Below are 25,730 nucleotides of genomic sequence, written 5' to 3'. Positions count from 1 at the left end.
TATACAGTTCCTTTAGTGCCCGGTCTGTGTCGGCTTGTGGGGGAATATACACCGCTGTGATGATGACCGCGGTGAATTCCCTCGGTAGCCAGAATGGTCGGCACAGAACCATGAGAAATTCCAGATCAGGAGAGCAGAAAGACTTGATAGAGTGTACGTTCCTCTGGTCACACCAGGATCGGTTGATCATAAAACACACACCCCCGCCTTTGCTTTTCCCGGAGAGATCTTTTTCTCTGTCCATCCGATGCACGGAGAACCCCGTGGTTTCGATGGCTGAGTCTGGAATCTCAGCGGACATCCAAGTTTCTGTAAGGCAGATAATGCAGCAGTCCCTCGTGTCTCGTTGGAAAGAGATCCGCGCTCTCAGCTCGCAGAGTTTATTGTCCAGAGACTGAACATTTGCCAGTAAAATACTGGGAAGCGGGGGTCGGTTTGCGCGGCGTCTTACTCTGATGAGTACGCCAGCTCTACAGCCCCTTCTCCGGCCGCGTCTCCGCGGCCGGGCCACCCAGACAAAGGGTTCCGCTGCTGTGTTTGTAAACGGCGTGTCGTCGTTGATGAATTTAAAGTCCGGTTTTCGGTGTGCGATTGCCGAACCAATGTCCAAAAGTGTCTGTCTGTCGTACGTAGTAAGGCAGACAACATCCAAGACAAAAAACACAAAAACTATAAACAGAACAAACAAAAAACTACAATGCTTCAGCAGAGCTTGCGACGTTGCGGCCGTCCTCGGCGCCATCTCAATACAAATACAAATACTCATAATACAAATACTCGTTAGTGAACTGACGGTGAGCGGAATATGGGTGAAGGAAACGTTTGTTCCGGTAACCCCGCTATCTGCTCCAGCGACTAAAGTAATAGTCTCCAATGCTCCCCCCTTCATATCTAATGAAGCTATCGTGAAAGAGTTACTGAGATTTGGTAAGATAGCCAGCCCTATAAAAGCAGTCCCACTCGGATGTAAGGACGCCGCATTAAAGCACGTTTTGTCTTTCAAACGACACGTTTATATGTTTCTCAGTTCGCCGGAGAGGACTTTGGAAGTTTCTTTCCGTGTTTCTCACGGAGAGAATTCTTTCATGGTCTATGCGAGTACAGTGAGTCTGAAGTGTTTTGAATGTGGAGATTTGGGCCATAAGCGTTTAATGTGTCCACATAGAGTTGAACAGCGCCCTTCTACATCTCGTGATGAAGGAAATGATGTAGTTAATCAAGTAACGTTACCGGTAAATAACACGGAAAAGGAGAGAACTGAGGAGCAGGATAAAGAAGCTCCAGAGGGAGGAGACGAGCAACAGGAGGAGGTGAGTGAGCTAGATGAGAATGCTAGTGTGGAGAAACCTGGATGTGTTTATCTACCTGGAAAAGATGTGAGTGATGATGATGATGATGATCAGAGTGATGCTGATGATGATGTTGTACAGAAATGTGTTTCTGAGGAAGATATGGCTGATGAGACTGAGACTTTATCACAGTACACTGATGATGGAATGAGAGAGGATAAAGTTGTAGAGGATTTATATCCCCTTGAGCAGATTAATTCCTTTCTGGATAAAACAAAAGGAAAGGCAGGTGTTGAAATAACAGATTATTTCCCTGATGTTGACAAATTTATTGCCTCAGTAATGTGGGCTCGGGAAAAAAAGTAGCTATGATGAACTTTCACAACAGAAAAGATTCCGTCTTAAAAAGTACTTAACTGTTGTTAGATCAGGAAAAAGGATGGGAAAAGCGAGGGGAAAATCTAAATAATGATAATGGCTGAAAGTTTCTCTTTCTATCTGATCTGTTTTCTCCTTTTCTCTAATTTTCTTATGGAGATCTTAAGGGTTGGTTCTCTCAATATCAATGGGATGAGGGATGGGAGAAAGAATGAGGTTTTGTCTGAAATCATTAATCTAAAAGAATTGAGTGTTACATTCTTGCAAGAAACTCATAGTAGTTTTAGTAATGAAGTGAAATGGGGGTTGTGGTGGAAAGGAGAGCATGTTCTCAGTCATGGGACCAATTTAAGTGCTGGGGTGGCTATTCTTTTCTCTCCTACTGTAAATGTTAAGGTGCTATCCAAAAATGAAGTAGAGCCAGGAAGGTTTTTAACCGTTAAAGCTGAAATTGATAATTTTAAATTCTTGTTCGTAAATATTTATGCTCCAAATGTTGGAGCAGAAAGGAGTTTACTTTTCAAGAAATTTGAACAAATAGTTAGAGAAGAAAATGAAGATGTGTATATTGTTGTGGGGGGGGGACTGGAATTGCACTCTTGATTTTACTCTTGACAGAAATGGGGAAGAAGCTCATGCATCGTCAGCTTCCTCTTTAGCTGGTGTTATAGGAAATTTGAATCTCTTGGATGTATGGAGAGAACACAATCCTTCTGTAAAACAATATACATGGGTGAAGGTCTGTAATGATAGGATTTCTGCTGCTCGTTTGGATCGGTTTTATATATCTCGTAACTTGAAAAATAGAGTTGTTAGTACAGAAATTATTCCTAACACACTTTCTGATCATAAACTCATTAGGGTTGGGTTCACACTGTCTAAAAGCACACAGAAGAGCTGTTACTGGCACTTTAACACTAAACTTTTAAAAGATAGAGAGTTTTTTGAAACTTTTAAGCTTTTTTGGGAAGCATGGCAAACAGAAAAGAGTCTTTTTGAAAGTATTATACAGTGGTGGGAAGTTGGAAAAGTGCACATAAGAGATTTCTCTCAGAAATGTTCTGCTTATTCATCTGTTGTGTTAAAAAATACTTTAAAGTGGCTTGAAAAAGAGATTGTTGATATTGAAATGGAAATGACTGTCAATGATGATGTAAATTTAAAAGAATGTTGGACTGAAAAGAAAAATCATTTAAGGTTAATGCTGGATGAACGGGTTAAAGGAGCGCTCATAATAAGTCGTTACTTAACCCTAAAGGACATGGATGCTCCTACTACTTTCTTTTTCAATTTAGAGCGTAAAGTGGGCCAGCAGAAATTGATGCTTTCATTGAAGGACAATAATGGACATGTTACTTCAGACCCACAGAAGATGCGAAAGCTTGCTGTTGAGTTTTACTCTAATTTGTACACGGATGAAATATCTGATGAACATTGCAGAAGAGAGCTGCTAAACGACTTACCGGTGTTATCTGAGGATAATAAAGAGTTCTTAGAGACTGATATCTCCTTTGAGGAGGTCTCTCTGGCTGTAAAGGGTCTCTCTTCAGGCAAGAGTCCTGGCCTGGATGGACTACCGGCCGAGTTTTATAAATCATTTTGGACAATAATTGGACATGATTATTTTGAAGTCCTTCAGAAATGTTTTAGTGAAGGTGTTCTTCCAACTAGCTGTCAACGTGCTGTTTTATCTTTGCTCCCGAAAAAAGGAGATTTAACACTTTTAAGGAACTGGAGACCTGTGGCAATTTTGTGTACAGAGTATAAAATTTATTCTAAGGTTCTTGCAAATAGATTAAATAATGTGTTGTATGAAGTGGTACAAAAAGATCAGTCATATTGTGTTAAAAATAGATCAATCATGGATAATCTTCATTTAATCAGGGATGTTGTTGATTATGCTTATTGTAAAGATGTTAATATAGGCCTGGTGTCTCTGGATCAGGAAAAGGCCTTTGACAGGGTTGATCATGTTTTTATGTTTGATACTCTTAAAGCTTTTGGTTTTGGGGAAAAATTTATTTCAAGGATTAGACTTTTATATGCCGAAGCGACATGCATGATAAAAATGGGTGGTGGCTTGAGTATCCCTATTAATGTTAAAAGAGGAATCAGACAAGGTTGTCCAATTTCGGGCCAACTATACAGCATTGTGATTGAACCTTTGCTATGTAAAATGAGAAGAGAGTTAAAGGGCCTGCAGATCAACACCCTAAACTGTTCTGTTAAACTCTCTGCCTATGCTGATGATGTCACCGTTATAATCAGAGATCAAAGTGACATTCAGGCGCTTAAACAGACATTAGAGTTGTATGGAAGAGCCTCATCAGCAGTAGTTAACTGGGGAAAGAGCGATGCTCTATGGTGTGGTAGAGTTTTCAAAGGTCCAAATCTTCCTGGTGGATTACAGTGGGGAAGTGCAGGGTTTAATTATTTAGGAGTGTTTTTGGGGAGTTTAAGAAAAAAAATTGGGAGGGCCTCTTGGAGAAAGTGTGTGCAAAGTTGTCTCGATGGAAATGGTTGCTACCCCAGTTGTCATATAGGGGGAGGGTCCTAATCTGCAACAATTTGGTTGCTTCTTCACTCTGGCATAGAATGACAATACTTGAACCTCCTGAGGATCTAGTGCAAGGAATACAAAAGCGACTAGTGGATTTTTTCTGGTCGGGGCAGCACTGGCTGAAGGCGGCGGTACTGTATCTCCCCAGACAAGAAGGAGGCCAGGGATTGGTGGACATCAGAGCGAGACTCAGGACATTCAGAATGCAGACGGCACAAAGACTGCTCTATGGAGTGGATGTGAGCTGGGCTGAAGTGGCCTGTGCCCTCCTAAGAAGAGCTGGAAATATGGGGCTGGACCGCCATTTGTTCTTGATGGACTTTGATAAACTGAACTTAAGTGGACTGAGTGTCTTTTACAGATCAATTTTAAAGTCATGGACACTTTTTATGGTTTCACGGAGTGCAGATACCACAGGAAAATTATGGCTGAAGGAGGAACCCCTCTTTTTCAATTCTGAATTGGACTCAAGTGTTTTTAAATCAGACACTTTCAGAAAAGCCATGTGGGCTGCAAATATGACAAAGATTGGACACTTAAAAGATAATAAAAGTTGGATAAGCCCTGAAAATTTTGCTTCAAAACTTGGAATAAAATCAGTCAGGATGGCACAAAATATGTTGACTCAGATTTTAGAGTCTCTGCCTCAGGACTTTCGACAGGCAATGGAGACTTTTGATGAAGAGGCTGATAACTGTGACTTTCCAGAATTGTTTTTGTCAGCAAAGACTGGTACATGGCAAGAGAAGGAGGGCTGTCTATTGTCTTTTAAGACACCTTTTTTGGCTGCCTTTGGTGATGCGAATAAGAAAGACATTTACACTATGTGTGTGAAAGTGTGGCATCTTAACACACTACAGAGTGAATCCCCTAAAGGACGCTGGAGGTCCCTGTATAAGCTACCCATTGAGAAACGGTCAGGTGACCTTCAGTGGAGAGTAGTGCACGGGAGTATAGCTACAAACAGACACAGAGCACACCTGGATCCAGAGGTAGGGGTGGATTGTCCGTTCTGTAGTGAGGAGGAGACTGTTTTTCATTTGTTTTTAAAGTGTGAAAGACTTCAATCCTTGTTTTGTATCTTAGAAGAGTGGGTTCAAAAATTAGGAGAAGTTTTTACTCCAGGACTTTTTATTTATGGACCAAAGTATTTTAAAAGTAGGAGGGAAGTACATGTTCTGTTAAATTTTCTTTTCGGTCAGGCAAAATTGGCAATATGGCTATCAAGAAAACATCGCATGATTGATGCTGGGTCAACTGATGTTGTGTCTGTCTTAAAGGGATTATTAAAATCTCGTATTAAAATTGAGTTGACATATTACAAATTGGTTAATGATATGGAGATGTTTAAAGGTAAATGGGCTGTAAACCATTGTATTTGTGATGTTGATGTTGATGAGTGTTTGCTGTTTAATATTTAAAAAAAAAAAAAAAAAAATAAATAAATAAATGTATGTATAAATGTACTGTAAGTAGGCACAAAAGTTTTGTTTGATGGGATGTTTGTTGTTATTATGATGATTTAATAAGGCTCTTATGTATTTATTGATTGATTAAAGAAGACCCAAAGTCAGTCTCTCTCTCTCTCTCTCTCTCTCTCTCTCTCTCTCGTTGCGCATGTGCGGGTGTGGCTGAGTGAGGTGAGCGTGGCTGTGAGAGCGAGTGTGCAGGTGTGTTTTTCAAACTTTTCTATCTTTTTCTCTTTATTAAAATAGTTGATATAGTCTAGTTGTTAGCAAAGGATTGTTGTTTCTTGAGCGGCGCGCCGTTTTCCGGGGTTCGGAATTATGGCGGGCGCCGTTTCAGGCGTTTTAGAGTCGCTCACGCGGCGCAATGGAGTGAAAGTTGCGTCCGCGTCGAGTATAGAAGAGTGTTGTTTAGCGGCTGGAGAAGCGGTAGGTTATGATTCTGTGTTGTCGGCTTCCAGAATGAATAACGCCATAGTAATGTTCATGAGCTCTGTGGAAAAAGCCAATCAATTAGTGGAGCATGGTTTAGTGATAAATGAAACTTTCACGGTTGTGCTTCCGCTTTCAATGCCATCAAAAAGAGTGACCTTGTCTAACGTGCCTCCTTTTGTGAAGGATGAATTTTTAGTAAACATGCTGTCACGTTATGGAAAGTTGGTTTCACCAATTAAAAAGATTCCACTTGGAAATGTTAATCCACTCTTGAAGCATGTTGTTTCCTTTAGGAGATATGCGTACATGGTGTTGAAGGATAGCCCAAATGCTGAACTTGAAGTCTCATTTAATTTTAGAATGGATGATTTTGATTATCTGATTTATGCAACTACTGATAAAATGAGATGTTTTGGATGTGGTAGAATAGGACATTTGGTGCGTACATGCCCAGATAAAAATGGGAAAGATGAGGTTAGACCACAGACATCTGCAGATGCAGTGGTGGAATCAGCGGTTTCCAGGGCCAGTTTGAATATTGAAAAGGTTGCTGAAAAAGAGGCAGAGGTTAATGTGGCTGTTGATAAGAGTGTATCTGAGACCATGGAGAACAGAATTTCCGGGTCTGAAGAACCAATGGAAGAAATGGCTGTATTGGTGGAAGGCGAAATGCAGAATAGTAGTAGGCCTACTGAATGTGATAGGAAATTATCGGAAGTGGTTTCTGATGTTTCTATCACAGAAAAAGTGGATTTACAGTCATTCAAGGTGCCTTTGAAAAGAAGGATGAAAGGTGATGACAACGTAAAGACAGTGAAAAAAATAGGTTTAAATGAGTTGTCAAATGGAGAAGAAGAGGAAAGTGAGGAAGATTCATCTGATTCTGGTAGTGTTTATTCTCAGTCGGATTATCGGATTCAGGGTTATGATGTTCAAAACATTAAACATTTTCTGAGAATTACAAAAAATAAGCGGAATGTAAATGTTGAAAATCATTTCCCGAATGCTCAATTATTTGTAGAAAGATCCCGGAGGCTAATGAGTGAGGGGTATTTCACTGATAGAGAGGTGTACCGACTGAAGAAATTTGTGAGAAAAGCTAGCGTGGAAGTAGGCAACAATGATGGGGTTTAAAATGTTTTTTTCCATGGTCCCTGCTGTAATGCTATTATGGGGCATTTTTTTGTTGTTTATATTATCCAACATGACTAACATCAATATTGCATCTCTGAATGTGAATGGTGCAAGGGATAGCAAAAAAAGGGCAGAGATTTACGAGTTGGTTAAACATAAACATCTTGATGTTGTGTTACTTCAGGAGACCCATAGTGACGTACAAAATGAAGCAAATTGGGCCATGGAATGGGATGGGCTCACTGTTTTAAGTCATAATAATTCACTAAGTGCTGGAGTTGCTGTACTTTTCTCCAAAAATTTTACTCCTGTTTCTTATGAGGTGGATGAGATTTTAAAAGGAAGAATTTTAAAAATTAGAGCTGTTGTTGAGAATAAAGTTTTTGTTTTTGTGTGTGTATATGCTCCGACTGCAACTACAGACAGAATAGTTTTTTTAGACTCCTTATGTTTGGCTTTACAAAAGTGTTCTAATGATGATATTTTAATTCTTGGTGGTGATTTTAATTGTACCGAAAAAAACATAGACAGAAATCACCTTGAACCACACATGTTGTCACGTAAAAGGCTTATACAACTTATTAATACACATGAACTTAGTGATATATGGAGGACTTTTCATTGGGATTGTAGACAATATACCTGGACACATATCAGAGATAGGTTTGTGTCTTCGGCAAGGTTAGACAGATTATATTGTTATAGTCATCAGAGTAATGTTTTTAGAAGTTGTTGCATTTTCCCAGTTTCTTTCTCTGACCACTGTATGGTTCAATGTTCTGTTTTTTTGAGTTGTGTAAAACCACAGAGTGCATACTGGCACTTTAACAATGCACTTTTAAATGATAAAGAATTTAAAGATATTTTTGAATTTTTTTGGAAGGAGTTTAGAGACTCAAAGTCAACTTTTAGCTCATTGCAGCAGTGGTGGGACTATGGAAAAGCCCAAATTAAACAGTTAAGTCAACAATACACCAAGAATGTTACTGTAAATATAGATAGATCAATGAAAATTTTAGAAATGGAAATTGTAAAAATGCAAGAACAGTTAGAATCTAATGGTCAAATGACCATTATGAGGGGTATTTCAGAGAAAAAATCCAAACTAAATGATTTATTGGAAACAAAAGCAAGGGGAGCTTTGATTAGGTCACGTTTTCAAAACGTGGACCAAATGGATGTACCATCTAAGTTTTTCTTTGGCCTAGAGAAAAAGAATGGTCAAAAAAGGTTTTTTCACTCTTTGCGATCTGAATCTGGGATAATGCTGACTGATGTTAATGAAATTCGGAAAAGAATTTCTAGTTTCTATAAAGATTTATATAAAACTGAGCTAAAAGAACAAAATATAAGTAATGCCTTTTGTAAAAAATTACCTCAAGTTTCTGTTGAGTCTAATGGGGATCTTAGTGGTGTGCTTCGTTTGGAAGAGCTGGAAAAAGCACTTCAGAGTATGGCACTTGGGAAGGCCCCAGGTATTGATGGGTTGCCGGTCGAGTTTTTTAAAGCGTTCTGGTCTGTAGTGGGGGTGGACTTACTCGAGGTTTTAAATGACAGTTTTACAAATGGTAAATTGCCTTTGAGCTGTCGTAGAGCTGTGCTTACCCTCCTACCAAAAAAAGGGGACCTCACAGAAATTAAATGTTGGAGACCAGTGTCAGTGCTGTGTAGTGACTATAAGATACTCTCTAAAGCCCTTGCTGATAGACTTTCAGGGGTTTTAGAGCAGGTGATTCACACTGACCAAACATATTGTATCCCAGAGAGGTCAATTTTTGATAATATTTCGTTCATTCGTGATATTTTTGACTTGACTAAAACGAAGGAGATGGATGTTGGCCTAATCTCTTTAGATCAGGAGAAGGCCTTCGATAGGGTTGAACACCAATATCTTTTAAAAACATTAGAGGCTTTTGGTTTTAATAAGGATTTTATTGGAAAAATTAAGGTTATTTATAATGATATTGAAAGTATTCTTAAGGTTAACGGTGGCTTATGTGCTCCTTTTAAAGTGGAAAGAGGAGTCCGACAAGGTTGTCCTTTGTCTGGTATGTTATACTCTATTGCAATAGAACCTCTTTTATGTAAAATTAGAGAAAACATTAAAGGTTTAAGATTACCTTTTTCTGGTAAAAATGTTTCACTATCAGCTTATGCTGATGATGTAGTGGTTTTAATCAGTGACCAAACAGACATTGATAAAGTGGTTGATATTTTAAATGATTTTAAAGAAATATCTTCAGCTAATGTAAATTGGGCCAAAAGTGAAGCAGTGTTGGTTGGACATTGGTTAAAGGGTGCACCAAAGCTCCCAAACAACTTAAGTTGGTCTATGGGAGGGTTTAAATATCTCTGTGTATTCCTGGGAGATGACTCTACTGTAAAAAAAAAACTGGGATGATGCCTTTGAAAAGGTAAAAGGAAGATTAAATAAATGGAAGTGGCTTATTCCAAAGATGTCGTATAGGGGACGCACTTTAATTATTAACAACCTTGTAGCTTCTACTTTGTGGCATCGGTTAGCATGTGTAGACCCTCCTCTGTGTTTACTCTCTGATATTCTTGATTTCTTTTGGGAAAAGTTACACTGGGTATCCCAAAGTGTACTTTTTTATCTAAGGATGAAGGAGGACAGGGTCTTATTAATGTACAAAGTAGAGTTGCTGCTTTTCGAATGCGTTTTATACACAGATTTTTATATGGTTCATCCATTTCAAACTGGAGGGTTGTTGCTTGTGAGATTTTGAAGACCCTGGGAGGACTAGGTCTTGATAAATCTCTGTTTTTGATGGACCCTTCAAGGATTAATACACTGAAGGCACCAATTTTTTATAAAAATGTTTTCAAGGTTTGGAATCTGTTTGATGTTAATATCGGACAAAATTCAAGTTTGTTTTGGTTACTTCAAGAACCACTGATCTATGGAACACGTTTTGAAAATGTAGTTAACAGTTCTGTTTTTCCTGCAAACACTGGACTATTAATTAAAGCAGGAATTACGACATTGGGACATTTAGTGAATATTGCTGGACCGAACTTGGACAATATTGAGAAGGTGGCAGAACAGTTGGGACTCAAATCTGAAAGACTGGTTCATCAACTTATAATGAAGTGGAGATCAGTTCTTGGAGAAGAGGAGTTGAAAAACATCAAAGACTTTTGTAGAGGGGTCATAACACCAAAGGAGGATGACCTTTTCTTTTCTTTAATATTGTCACCAAAATTGGATGATTGTGAAGGTCCTTTTTTTGGAAAAGAAAGATGTATGTTTCAGTGCTGATACTTGTAATATGAAGGATGTGTATAAAAATTGTGTGAAAGTTTTTAACAGAAAAGTTTTACATAACAGGAGTGAGACACCATGGCGTAGTGTCATTGGGTTTAGTAGTGATCTTAGACCACAATGGAGAGCACTATATAAGCCACCGTTACCTAAGAGAGCGGGTGACATGCAATGGAGAATCTTACACGGGGTTGTAGCTGTGAATGCTTTTATTTCTGTGATAAATCCAGAGATAAGTTCTGATTTTCCTTTTTGCTCTCAGAGAGAGACCGTTTTTCATGCTTTCATGTATTGTGAAAGATTGAGACCATTATTTTTTGTTGTAGAGTCCTTTTTTAAGGAAGTTAATGAAGAATTCTCTATGCAAGTGTTTATTTGTGGTTTTAAATATGTAAAAAGAAAGGCTTCAGTGTGTCAGCTGATAAATTTTGTCTTGGGCCAAGCAAAAATTGCAATTTATGTGAGCAGGAAGAATAAGATTGAAAACATTTCTGGACATGATGTCTTGATTGTTTTTTCCAATGTTATCAAGGCAAGAATAATTACAGATTTTAATTTTTTTAAAGCCATGAACGATTTGACATCGTTTGAAATTAAATGGTGTAGTGGAGAAGTATTATGTTCTGTTCATGAAGGGATATTAATATTTGCTTTTTGGTTGCAGTAAAGGAATTTTTTATGATGTTATTTATGAATGGCAGTATAAAGAGTGTGGGTAATATGTATGTATAAGTGTTTGTTTTTTAAATGTAGAATGTTGTAATTAAATAATGTTTTATTCTTGATTGTAATAAAATGTGGTTTCAAATTCAATTCTCTCTCTCTCTCTCTCTCTCTCTCTCTCTCTCTCTCTCTCTCTCTCTCTCTCTCTCTGGTGCATGCTGGGAGTTTGTGGAGGTGCTGAGCGCGTGTTGAGAGCGTTGTTGAGAGTGTTTGAGGTGTTTTTCGGTGTTTCCTTTCTGCTTATGTATTATTTATTTTTTCCCTTCGCTGTGATTTTAAAATTATTAGTATAGGGAGAAAAGTTTTTTCGTGTGTGTGCGTTTTGTAGTTGCCGGGATGGCGACTGCCCACGCGCAGGGAACATCTCCACTGTCACTCCGGAATGGCTGCAGGTGTGTTCCTGAGGCTGGAGTGACAGTGGAGGATTTACTCCTAGTAATTGGTCAGAAACTTGGGTTTGCAAACATCGTCTCGGCGTCACGGATGAACAAAAAGATAGTCGTGTTTTTGAAAACGGAATTACTCGTTAGTGAACTGACGGTGAGCGGAATATGGGTGAAGGAAACGTTTGTTCCGGTAACCCCGCTATCTGCTCCAGCGACTAAAGTAATAGTCTCCAATGCTCCCCCCTTCATATCTAATGAAGCTATCGTGAAAGAGTTACTGAGATTTGGTAAGATAGCCAGCCCTATAAAAGCAGTCCCACTCGGATGTAAGGACGCCGCATTAAAGCACGTTTTGTCTTTCAAACGACACGTTTATATGTTTCTCAGTTCGCCGGAGAGGACTTTGGAAGTTTCTTTCCGTGTTTCTCACGGATTGAATTCTTTCATGGTCTATGCGAGTACAGTGAGTCTGAAGTGTTTTGAATGTGGAGATTTGGGCCATAAGCGTTTAATGTGTCCACATAGAGTTGAACAGCGCCCTTCTACATCTCGTGATGAAGGAAATGATGTAGTTAATCAAGTAACGTTACCGGTAAATAACACGGAAAAGGAGAGAACTGAGGAGCAGGATAAAGAAGCTCCAGAGGGAGGAGACGAGCAACAGGAGGAGGTGAGTGAGCTAGATGAGAATGCTAGTGTGGAGAAACCTGGATGTGTTTATCTACCTGGAAAAGATGAGTGATGATGATGATGATGATCAGAGTGATGCTGATGATGATGTTGTACAGAAATGTGTTTCTGAGGAAGATATGGCTGATGAGACTGAGACTTTATCACAGTACACTGATGATGGAATGAGAGAGGATAAAGTTGTAGAGGATTTATATCCCCTTGAGCAGATTAATTAGTTTCTGGATAAAACAAAAGGAAAGGCGGGTGTTGAAATGACAGATTATTTCCCTGATGTTGACAAATTTATTGCCTCAGTAATGTGGGCTCGGGAAAAAAAGTAGCTATGATGAACTTTCACAACAGAAAAGATTCCGTCTTAAAAAGTACTTAACTGTTGTTAGATCAGGAAAAAGGATGGGAAAAGCGAGGGGAAAATCTAAATAATGATAATGGCTGAAAGTTTCTCTTTCTATCTGATCTGTTTTCTCCTTTTCTCTAATTTTCTTATGGAGATCTTAAGGGTTGGTTCTCTCAATATCAATGGGATGAGGGATGGGAGAAAGAATTAGGTTTTGTCTGAAATCATTAATCTAAAAGAATTGAGTGTTACATTCTTGCAAGAAACTCATAGTAGTTTTAGTAATGAAGTGAAATGGGGGTTGTGGTGGAAAGGAGAGCATGTTCTCAGTCATGGGACCAATTTAAGTGCTGGGGTGGCTATTCTTTTCTCTCCTACTGTAAATGTTAAGGTGCTATCCAAAAATGAAGTAGAGCCAGGAAGGTTTTTAACCGTTAAAGCTGAAATTGATAATTTTAAATTCTTGTTCGTAAATATTTATGCTCCAAATGTTGGAGCAGAAAGGAGTTTACTTTTCAAGAAATTTGAACAAATAGTTAGAGAAGAAAATGAAGATGTGTATATTGTTGTGGGGGGGGACTGGAATTGCACTCTTGATTTTACTCTTGACAGAAATGGGGAAGAAGCTCATGCATCGTCAGCTTCCTCTTTAGCTGGTGTTATAGGAAATTTGAATCTCTTGGATGTATGGAGAGAACACAATCCTTCTGTAAAACAATATACATGGGTGAAGGTCTGTAAGGATAGGATTTCTGCTGCTCGTTTGGATCGGTTTTATATATCTCGTAACTTGAAAAATAGAGTTGTTAGTACAGAAATTATTCCTAACACACTTTCTGATCATAAACTCATTAGGGTTGGGTTCACACTGTCTAAAAGCACACAGAAGAGCTGTTACTGGCACTTTAACACTAAACTTTTAAAAGATAGAGAGTTTTTTGAAACTTTTAAGCTTTTTTGGGAAGCATGGCAAACAGAAAAGAGTCTTTTTGAAAGTATTATACAGTGGTGGGAAGTTGGAAAAGTGCACATAAGAGATTTCTCTCAGAAATGTTCTGCTTATTCATCTGTTGTGTTAAAAAATACTTTAAAGTGGCTTGAAAAAGAGATTGTTGATATTGAAATGGAAATGACTGTCAATGATGATGTAAATTTAAAAGAATGTTGGACTGAAAAGAAAAATCATTTAAGGTTAATGCTGGATGAACGGGTTAAAGGAGCGCTCATAATAAGTCGTTACTTAACCCTAAAGGACATGGATGCTCCTACTACTTTCTTTTTCAATTTAGAGCGTAAAGTGGGCCAGCAGAAATTGATGCTTTCATTGAAGGACAATAATGGACATGTTACTTCAGACCCACAGAAGATGCGAAAGCTTGCTGTTGAGTTTTACTCTAATTTGTACACGGATGAAATATCTGATGAACATTGCAGAAGAGAGCTGCTAAACGACTTACCGGTGTTATCTGAGGATAATAAAGAGTTCTTAGAGACTGATATCTCCTTTGAGGAGGTCTCTCTGGCTGTAAAGGGTCTCTCTTCAGGCAAGAGTCCTGGCCTGGATGGACTACCGGCCGAGTTTTATAAATCATTTTGGACAATAATTGGACATGATTATTTTGAAGTCCTTCAGAAATGTTTTAGTGAAGGTGTTCTTCCAACTAGCTGTCAACGTGCTGTTTTATCTTTGCTCCCGAAAAAAGGAGATTTAACACTTTTAAGGAACTGGAGACCTGTGGCAATTTTGTGTACAGAGTATAAAATTTATTCTAAGGTTCTTGCAAATAGATTAAATAATGTGTTGTATGAAGTGGTACAAAAAGATCAGTCATATTGTGTTAAAAATAGATCAATCATGGATAATCTTCATTTAATCAGGGATGTTGTTGATTATGCTTATTGTAAAGATGTTAATATAGGCCTGGTGTCTCTGGATCAGGAAAAGGCCTTTGACAGGGTTGATCATGTTTTTATGTTTGATACTCTTAAAGCTTTTGGTTTTGGGGAAAAATGTATTTCAAGGATTAGACTTTTATATGCCGAAGCGACATGCATGATAAAAATGGGTGGTGGCTTGAGTATCCCTATTAATGTTAAAAGAGGAATCAGACAAGGTTGTCCAATTTCGGGCCAACTATACAGCATTGTGATTGAACCTTTGCTATGTAAAATGAGAAGAGAGTTAAAGGGCCTGCAGATCAACACCCTAAACTGTTCTGTTAAACTCTCTGCCTCTGCTGATGATGTCACCGTTATAATCAGAGATCAAAGTGACATTCAGGCGCTTAAACAGACATTAGAGTTGTATGGAAATGCCTCATCAGCAGTAGTTAACTGGGGAAAGAGCGATGCTCTATGGTGTGGTAGAGTTTTCAAAGGTCCAAATCTTCCTGGTGGATTACAGTGGGGAAGTGCAGGGTTTAATTATTTAGGAGTGTTTTTGGGGAGTTTAAGAAAAAAAATTGGGAGGGCCTCTTGGAGAAAGTGTGTGCAAAGTTGTCTCGATGGAAATGGTTGCTACCCCAGTTGTCATATAGGGGGAGGGTCCTAATCTGCAACAATTTGGTTGCTTCTTCACTCTGGCATAGAATGACAATACTTGAACCTCCTGAGGATCTAGTGCAAGGAATACAAAAGCGACTAGTGGATTTTTTCTGGTCGGGGCAGCACTGGCTGAAGGCGGCGGTACTGTATCTCCCCAGACAAGAAGGAGGCCAGGGATTGGTGGACATCAGAGCGAGACTCAGGACATTCAGAATGCAGACGGCACAAAGACTGCTCTATGGAGTGGATGTGAGCTGGGCTGAAGTGGCCTGTGCCCTCCTAAGAAGAGCTGGAAATATGGGGCTGGACCGCCATTTGTTCTTGATGGACTTTGATAAACTGAACTTAAGTGGACTGAGTGTCTTTTACAGATCAATTTTAAAGTCATGGACACTTTTTATGGTTTCACGGAGTGCAGATACCACAGGAAAATTATGGCTGAAGGAGGAACCCCTCTTTTTCAATTCTGAATTGGACTCAAGTGTTTTTAAATCAGACACTTTCAGAAAAGCCATGTGGGCTGCAAATATGACAAAGATTGGACACTTAAAAGATAATAAAAGTTGGATAAGCCCTGAAAATTTTGCTTCAAAACTTGGAATAAAATCAGTCAGGATGGCACAAAATATGTTGACTCAGATTTTAGAGTCTCTGCCTCAGGACTTTCGACAGGCAATGGAGACTTTTGATGAAGAGGCTGATAACTGTGACTTTCCAGAATTGTTTTTGTCAGCAAAGACTGGTACATGGCAAGAGAAGGAGGGCTGTCTATTGTCTTTTAAGACACCTTTTTTGGCTGCCTTTGGTGATGCGAATAAGAAAGACATTTACACTATGTGTGTGAAAGTGTGGCATCTTAACACACTACAGAGTGAATCCCCTAAAGGACGCTGGAGGTCCCTGTATAAGCTACCCATTGAGAAACGGTCAGGTGACCTTCAGTGGAGAGTAGTGCACGGGAGTATAGCTACAAACAGACACAGAGCACACCTGGATCCAGAGGTAGGGGTGGGTTGTCCTTTCTGTAGTGAGGAGGAGACTGTTTTTCATTTGTTTTTAAAGTGTGAAAGACTTCAATCCTTGTTTTGTATCTTAGAAGAGTGGGTTCAAAAATTAGGAGAAGTTTTTACTCCAGGACTTTTTATTTATGGACCAAAGTATTTTAAAAGTAGGAGGGAAGTACATGTTCTGTTAAATTTTCTTTTCGGTCAGGCAAAATTGGCAATATGGCTATCAAGAAAACATCGCATGATTGATGCTGGGTCAACTGATGTTGTGTCTGTCTTAAAGGGATTATTAAAATCTCGTATTAAAATTGAGTTTACATATTACAAATTGGTTAATGATATGGAGATGTTTAAAGGTAAATGGGCTGTAAACCATTGTATTTGTGATGTTGATGTTGATGAGTGTTTGCTGCTTAATATTTAAAAAAAAATAAAAAAATAAAAAAATAAATGTATGTATAAATGTACTGTAAGTAGGCACAAAAGTTTTGTTTGATGGGATGTTTGTTGTTATTATGATGATTTAATAAGGCTCTTATGTATTTATTGATTGATTAAAGAAGACCCAAAGTCAGTCTCTCTCTCTCTCTCTCTCTCTCTCTCTCTCTCTCTCTCTCTCTCTCTCTCTCTCTCTCTCTCTCTCTCTCTCTCTCTCTCTCTCTCTCTCTCTCTCTCTCTCTCTCTCCTGTAGATGAGCTCATCTCTGTACAGTCGTCCACACAGCAAGAACTGGACTGAGATCAGGATTGACTCTGATGTGAATCTGAAGTCTCTGATTTCAGCTCTGACTGAACTGAAGAAAACTCTAGATGTGACTCTACATGAAAAACTCTGTCAAACTGGTGTGTGAATATCATACAGTGTATAGATTTGTTTTGTAGTAACTGTCTAGGAAAAAAGCAATTTCAAGGAAAATTATGGATTAAATAACCTTTTAGCATCAGTGACCTGTGAATTATTTTATCTCTGTCTGCAAAAGATCACACTGTTCATAAATATAACTGCAACATAACTTCAACCTGCCATGTTAGCATTAGACTGGTGTGATAAAATCACTTACTAAACCCAGTGTATGTAAAGTTTAAATTTAACTCGCGTCATAATCAGTTAAAACACTATTACTGTAACTTACTTTAGAGACATGTAAGCAACATGATGTAACTATCCGTGTACAAACACTAACACATCAGCAGAACTCACTACACACCACTGATGCTGCCAATAGAGAGAAACTCACTGTCAACCTGAAATTATTCATATTAATAATTCATCATTATATTGTCATCTGTGTTCGCAGGGTTGACGTGGGCTCAGACGTTTGCAGGTACAGTGTGACTGACACAATACACTCACAATACTTCTGTTAATAATCTGTATTATATACAGGGTTGCTCATAACTGGTACAAATAAACGATGCTCAGCAGAAAACGTGAAGGAAAGCGCTTTTGCACATGTTTACTTACTGGAGAAGGATTTGGATATCTAATTTTGATAATAAAAACAATTTAAATTCAATATATATCTAAATATTAACGTTATTGTATTGTTGCTATATAAGCTAAGCTATGAAGTAACTAGTAACTAGTAAATAAATTGTAAAATTTTATAAGTTTCAAGATTTCAATAATTTAGACATGCTTTTTGATTTCAAAAAATGTATTTGACCATTAAAAGAGCCCAAAAACTTAAAATGAAAAAAAAAAAAAACGAATTAAAAAATAAACATAATATCATCTGCCATGTTGAAGACAAAAAAAGAAGACGGTGAGGAGAGCAGTCAGGAGGAAAGTGATGATGTCAGCGTGTAGGATAAGTGTGAGCACCAATCAGCTTCTGCCCTTGAGAACCAGACCAAACGAGTTATGTGCACCCCTGAATATATACTGAACATCTGAACATGATTCTGAAGTTGATTGATAATGTCTGATCTCTCTCAGTGGATGTGACTCTGGATCCTGATACAGCGGATCCATATCTCATCCTGTCTGAGGATGGAAAACAAGTCAGTGATGGAGACATTAGGCGGAACGTCCCAGAAAACCCAAAGAGATTTGATCACGCCGTTTGTGTTCTGGCAAAGCAGGGATTCAGTTCAGGGAGATTTTACTATGAGGTGCAGGTGAAGGGAAAGACTGAGTGGGATTTAGGAGTGGCCAGAGAATCCATTAACAGGAAAGGGGAGGTGATCAGACTGACTCCTGATGATGGATTCTGGGCTGTGATTCTGAGGAATGAGAATGAATATTCAGCTTGTGAAAAATCACTTGTCTCTTTATCTCTGAGAGTGAAACCTGAGAAGGTGGGTGTGTTTGTGGATTATGAGGAGGGTCTGGTCTCTTTTTATGATGTGGAGTCCAGATCTCATCTCTACTCTTTCACTGGTCAGACTTTCACTGAGAAACTCTATCCATTTTTCAGCCCAGGCCGTAATGATAAAGGTAAAAACTCAAACCCACTGATCATCTCACTTTTAATGAATTAGAATATATGAATGAAAACCAAAATTTGTACAAGTGCAGAATGAACTGTATATTCAGGCCCTTAAAACTTTCCAGAGTGTTTCTATTGTTATTTTATAAGGAAATCTCTGAAGTCATTTTCTTTCTTTTCTCTCCAGCTGTTAATATTGAATGTCTTGTGAAATGTTGAGGTTTTTGGTTTATATTGTAATAACTGCAGCATCTGAATAAAGACAAGTGTTGAATTCTAGAACTGATATTGATTATAACCTAAACAGATAATTATTATGAAAACACATTAGAGAACATTAACATTTCAACAGACAGACAGGATAAGAATAAAACGTGGGATATTTATTGTCGAATAAATGATTTTTATCCAACAATAAAGATAGTGAATGAAAACACTAATATTATTATTCAGTGTAGATGACTCTTCAATCTAGTGCATATTCTTCAAGAGAAGCGAGAGCATTAGAAGCTTCACAATGACAGTGTTTTTGCCTTTGGTTTGAGCTCAATATCAGTGAATGCGTGCACCTGAGTGAGCTGACGGCAGTCCATCGATGCCAGGAGCTTCTGAGAGCCGGAGACGGTGGGAACAAACTTCTCCATCAGTGTAACCGTCGCAAGCTTCTCCACATCACTGACACACAGAAAGACAATATCAACTCTCTGGAAGATGTTCACTCTTTAAATATCATATTTAATGCAGTACAATCTATGTTTCTGAACCAATCTAAAGTGCATGAACACGTCACAGCTGAAATTAAACTGCTGTTAAACACTGAAAGTCTTACCCATACGGGATCTTCCTGACGCTCTGCATTCCCAATCCCTCTATACGGAACAAAACGTTCCTCAACACTTGTGACAGCGGGTTCAGGAACGGGATCTTGACTGTCAACTCTTTCCCCAGCACAGCGTCCTCTAGAGGCTGAAACAGCACAAACACAATCAATGATGGAGAGTTTCTTTATGATGAACTGAATCTAAATACGACGCCTTTAGATGTTTCACCAGGTTGAGCATCAACACTAAACGCAATGGATTCTCACACGTGACGTAACCAAACGCATTATATGCTCTGACCTGAACCCCACTGAACATTTTTGGGATGAATCTGAATCAGGCGTCATCATCAAGTGATTTTTTAAGAAGTGCAACTACTATCTCAGACATTCTGGGCCACAATTATCAGAGAAGCACATCCAAAGTCAGTTTAATAGTCAAACTCACTCAATCTCTTGTGGTTTGAGGTGGACAGGAATCCGGTCCTTCTTCACGGTGTCTTTCATCGCTCCGGTGTAGTTCATGACCAGCTCCTCATACAGCAGACTGGCCCTGCGCTGCTTTGAGCTCTTGTTCTTCAGGACGATGGAGAGTTTGGCGTCTCAATTCAATTCAATTCAATTCAATTCAAATTTATTTGTATAGCGCTTTTCACAATACACATTGCCTCAAAGCAGCTTTACAGAAAGTGCATTTCATAAATGTACATTGAAAAATGTTAGAAAGAGAATGTTAAAGAGAAATTTTAGAATAAATTAATCAATCATGTATTATTTTAGGCCATAACAACGCTGGCGTTGAGTCGTCTCTTCACAGGCATCGAGTCGTCTCATCACAGGTGTTGGGGCATCTGAAGTCTCCATGAGAGGCTGGATACAAACTGGAGCTGACGAACTAGTTACCTCGGAACTAGTGTCCCGAGATAACAACAGAAAAGCAGATGGGAAATAATTAGCATAGCTGCTGTTCAGAATATTAATGCTTTTGATCCGATTTAACTGTAGTTTAAAACGTATTTATAATGTGAATGCTTGGCTAAAGAGATGCGTCTTTAATCTAGTTTTAAACTGGGACAGCGAGTCTGAACCTCGAACAATATCAGGAAGACTATTCCAGAGTTTAGGACCTAAATGTGAAAATGCCCTCCCTCCTTTAGTGGACTTAGATATCCTAGGAATGACCAGAAACCTCGAGTTTAGTGATCTTAAAGAGCGCGATGGATTGTAGGGCGATAGAAGATCCGTTAAATACACTGGAGCTAAACCATTTAGGGCTTTATAGGTCAGTAGCAATACTTTGTAATTGATACGGAACTTAATAGGTAACCAGTGTAGAGATGATCAAATTGGTGTTATATGAACATATTTTCTTGACCTAGTAAGAACTCTAGCAGCTGCGTTTTGGACTAACTGTAGCTTGTTTATTGATGATGCAGGACAACCAGCTAATAAAGCATTACAGTAATCTAGTCTCGAGGTCATGAATGCATGAACTAACTTTTCTGCATCAGAAATAGATAGCATGTTACGTAGCTTAGCAATGTTTCTAAGGTGGAAAAATGGCGTTCTTGTAACATATGAAATATGATTTTCGAAAGACAAGTTGCGGTCTAATATAACACCCAGGTCTTTTACTGTAGTGGATAAAGTGACAGGACATCCTTCCAAGTTAAAGTTGTATTGTGAGAGGTTTTGTGGGCAGTTTTTTGGACCAATAAGTAATACCTCCGTTTTATCTGAATTTAATAGCAGAAAATTACACGTCATCCAGTATTTAATATCTTCAACACACGCTGTCAGTTTAGATAATTTAGCGTTTTCATCTGGTCGTGATGAAATATATAATTGAGTGTCATCAGCATAACAGTGGAAATTAATTCCATGTTTTCTTATAATATTACCAAGTGGCAGCATATATATTGAGAATAGCAGAGGGCCTAACACGGATCCTTGCGGCACCCCATAGTCTACTGACGTTATCTTTGATTTTCTTTGAGACAGACAAAATGGTAGCGGTCTGATAAATACGATCTAAACCAGTTTAATGCCTGTCCCTGAACACCAGTGTAATTTTGAAGTCGATCTAAGAGTAGTTTATGATCTATAGTATCGAATGCAGCACTAAGATCGAGTAGAACTAGTATTGAGATACAAGCCTTGGTCAGAAGCTAGAAGTAAATCATTTGTGATTTTAACGAGCGCGGTTTCTGTGCTGTGATGCGGCCTGAATCCTGATTGAAATTTTTCTTGCAAGAAAGAGCACAATTGAGCGGACACAACTTTTTCTAGTATTTTAGACATGAATGGAAGATTTGAAATTGGTCTGTAATTTGCAAGGTTATTATGATCTAATTGTGGCTTCTTAATGAGAGGTTTTATGACTGCCAACTTGAATACTCTCGGAACATGACCTAAAGATAAAGACAAGTTAATAATATTGAGAAGATGCTCTTCCACTACAGGTAACAACTCTTTCAGTAGTTTAGTGGGTATTGGATCTAATAAACATGTTGTTGGTTTAGATGCAATGATAAGTTTATTTAGCTCTTCCTGTCCTATAGTTGTAAAGCGGTGTAGTAGTTCTTGAGGGGTGATAATTGAGGTTGAATCATAAGACATCATTAAAGATTGTACATTTACAATTTTGTTTCTGATGCTTTCGATTTTCTCAGTGAAGAAATTCATAAAATCGTTACTACTAAACTGTAACGGAATATTTTATTCAGGCGATGCTTGTTTATTTGTTAGTCTAGCCACAGTGTTAAATAAAAACCTTGGATTATTTTGGTTATTTTCTATTAGTTTGCGGAGATGCTCAGCCCTGGCTGCTTTTAGGGCCTTTTTATAACGTGACATACTATCTTTCCACGCGATTCTAAAGACCTCTAAATTAGTTTGTTTCCATTTACGCTCTAAGTTACGAGTTTTTTTACTCTCTTGATAACATGTGTAGCACTGTTGTACCATGGTGCTTTAGTTTTCTCTTTAACCTTTTTTAATCTAATTGGTGCCACAATTTCTAATATACTAGAGAAAATGGTGCTCATACTGCTAGTCATTTCCTCTAGTTCATCTGTTTGTTTGGGTTCACTGAGCAGCTGAGGCAGATCAGGTAAGGTATTTGAGAATCTATCTATAGTGGTTGGAAGGATTGTTCTGCCTGGTCGATAACGTGGCGCAACATGACAGATTTCAGCAGTACGCAGTATGCAAGTTACCATATAATGGTCAGTGACATCATCACTTTGCGGTATAATATCTATATCGGTTGGGTTGGTTCCATGTGATATAATTAAATCTAGTGTGTGATTAAGACGATGAGTGGGACCAGTGACGTTTTGCTTGACCCCAAAGGAATTTAATAGATCTGTAAACGCAGCCCCTAACGCATCATTTGTGTTATCTACGTGTATGTTAAAATCTCCAACAATTAATGCTTTATCGACGTTGACCAATAGATCTGAGAGAAAGTCTGCAAACTCTTTTAGGAAATCAGCATAGGGCCCTGGAGGTCTATACACAGTAGCCAAGGCTAGAGATAATACGGATTTCTTTCTTACATCTAAGAGCGTAACATTTAGCACTAGTACTTCAAACGAATTAAACCTGTGACCTGTTTTCTGAGTAACATTAAGAATATCTCTATAGATTGTTGCAACACCCCCGCCACGACCAATCAGACGGGGCTCATGCTTATAACAGTATCCTGGTGGAGTAGACTCATTAAGACCGAAATAATCATTTGGCTTAAGCCAGGTTTCAGTAAGGCAAAGTACATCGAAACTATTATCTCTGACCATTTCATTTACAATAACCGCCTTAGGTGTGAGCGATCTAATGTTTAGAAGACCTAGTTTTAGAAATTGTTTTTGTTCACTAATATTGCGATTTTCTGGTTTAATCACAATTAGATTTTTCCTAGATCCTAGATTTCCTAGATTTTTAATGTTTGACCTCACTAAACGAGGAATAGACACAGTTTCTATATAATGTTCTACATTGGTACTTATATCAATTAAGTTTGGACAAAATTGTTTTTGTTCACTAATATTGAGATTTTCTGGTTTAATCACAATTAGATTTTTCCTAGATCCTACAGTAGATTTAATGTTTGACCTCACTAAACGAGGAATAGACACAGTTTCTACAGGGAGTGCAGAATTATTAGGCACGTTGATTTTCTGATCATATTTTTTTTCCAGGCACATTTGACCAATTCCAAACCACAGTAATCCTAATAACTACTATTGATTTAGTATTTAATAATGTATAAGTGATATATAATTGTTCATGAAGGCTGGAAATGAAAATCACCTTATATTCAGGTGTGCAGAATTATTAGGCATGTTTTCTTTTACAGATAAATTGAGCCAAAAAAGAGATTTAACTCAGACTGAAAAGTCAAAAAGTATTAAATGCCCATGAGAAGGATGCAATACTAATGCAATACTAGACATTGCAGTTAAGGCATGACCATTGGACAGTGAAATGCTCGTTGGGTCAGCAGGGTCAGACAAAAACCACCTGTATGATCCACCAGACAAAAAAATATGATCAGAAAATCAACGTGCCTAATAATTCTGCACTCCCTGTATATAATGTTCTACATTGGTACTTATGTCAGTTAAGTTAGGACAGCAAATACTGTGATTTGGACTTTGACTTACTAGTCATATGATGGTGTGCAGCGCTCTGGAGATGTTGTCCGACAGAAGAGCCGCTCCGATTCTGCTGGGGTGAAGGCCATCAGGACGGAAGAGCCTAGGTCGCTCCCAAAACGGATTCCAATTATTTACAAAGAGCAGCTTCTGTTCATTACACCAAGACATTAACCATTCATTTAGAGCAAATAATCTACTGAACTTTTCATGCCCTAGTCGGTACGTGGGAAGCGGTCCAGAAATGATGATCGTTGCTTCAGGCGATGTTCTGCGCACCGTCTCGATCAGGCTCCTGTAGTCCTTCAGAACCTCCGTCTGCCGCAGCCTGGTGTCGTTCGTCCCCGCGTGCAGCACGACAGCTCCGATGCGCTCGTCACCGTTCAGGATCTCGGGAACCTGCGCAGCGACATCGAGAACACGAGCACCAGGAAAGCAGTGAGTGATAACCTTGCCTTTACCTGAGGTAGCGTGGACATGCCGGACGATGGAAGTACCAATGACCACAGCGCCGCGTTCCGTCTCGCGAAGAGGGGAGAAGCGGTTCCGGGTGGAGATCTCGAAGACCGGGAGGGGCGGAGAGGTCCTAGCTCTGGTCCTGGCTCGCGTCTTCCGCTGTGGAAACACCCAGGGTCCATGGTGCTGTGTCGGTGCCGGAGTGAACGAAACCAGGGATGATGATCGCGTCCTGGGTGCTTGGGTCCTGTGCAGAGAAACACACAGAGTAGACGAGGTCGGAGTCAAAAGGTTACTATCCACTGACTTGAGAGCATCGGCTCGCGATGCTTCAAGCGCTGAGCGTCGCTCTCTCAGCACAGCTTGTCTGTCTAGAAGGCCGCGAATCTGCTTTTCCAACGACTCCAACTCCAACTGCACCGAATGCAGCTCGAACGTGTCCTCACCTGCACTCAAAGGTAACATTAGACACACATCCAAGTTATTCGCCATTGTAGCAGATGTGCTACGATGGCGAATTGTAGTTTGATTACCGGGTGTAACATTAAACAAGTTACCACGCGTGCAATGCTAGCGGGCTATGGCTAGTAGCGGAAGTTCGGATATAAGTAGCGATATCAAAGCAATCCGTTTTTTATAGAGAATCGTATCGGAGATATGCTCACACGCTGTAAATAATAGAAAGTATTCGTTTGTAAGCGAGTGTTAAGAAGGAAATCAAGGATTATGAATCAATTTGACGGAGCTCAAACACAAACAACGCGCTCACAACCTGCGCATGCGCACTCGGTCTCCAGCGATACGAGGTCCTGCCCCGTCCATGACGATCTCAACGCTCACGTCGCTGTCGCTGGACGACGGATACAGAGTCGGCTTGGAGCCGAAGCGACCGGCCATTTTAGGACAGTATTAAATGCAGTTCACAACCCTGACTTGCGTGAATACTGTCATTTTATATCGATAGACATTAAATACGTATCAAAATAAATGCTCAAAAGATTAAATAGTCTACAGTCTTCTCATTTGCACAGATTCTCAGTGTTTTACTGCTCAGTTTAAATGACTTTACTCCAGAGTGAATTCAGAGATGATGATCTTTGACAGTCTCTGCCCGAGTGAAACTCTTTCCA

The 25,730-nt window shown here is 39.0% G+C and overlaps 1 protein-coding gene across 1 annotated transcript in view; it reads left to right on the top strand.

The window, feature by feature from the left end:
- The window catches only part of LOC307117646 (E3 ubiquitin-protein ligase TRIM39-like), a 43,875-nt gene extending 24,765 nt beyond the window's left edge, over positions 1-19,110 (top strand). Inside the window, exons 5-7 of the mRNA XM_079802622.1 lie at positions 16,927-17,077; positions 17,533-17,559; positions 18,174-19,110. Of these exons, the coding sequence (XP_079658748.1) occupies positions 16,927-17,077; positions 17,533-17,559; positions 18,174-18,718 (723 nt within the window). The 3' untranslated portion in view covers positions 18,719-19,110. The remainder of the gene's footprint in view (positions 1-16,926; positions 17,078-17,532; positions 17,560-18,173) is intronic.
- The last annotated feature ends 6,620 nt before the right edge of the window (positions 19,111-25,730 follow it).

The sequence above is a fragment of the Gobio gobio genome (genome assembly GCF_949357685.1).
Source record: "Gobio gobio genome assembly, chromosome: 21".
Lineage (NCBI taxonomy): Eukaryota > Metazoa > Chordata > Actinopteri > Cypriniformes > Gobionidae > Gobio > Gobio gobio.
This window is presented reverse-complemented; position numbering and strand designations above follow the sequence as displayed.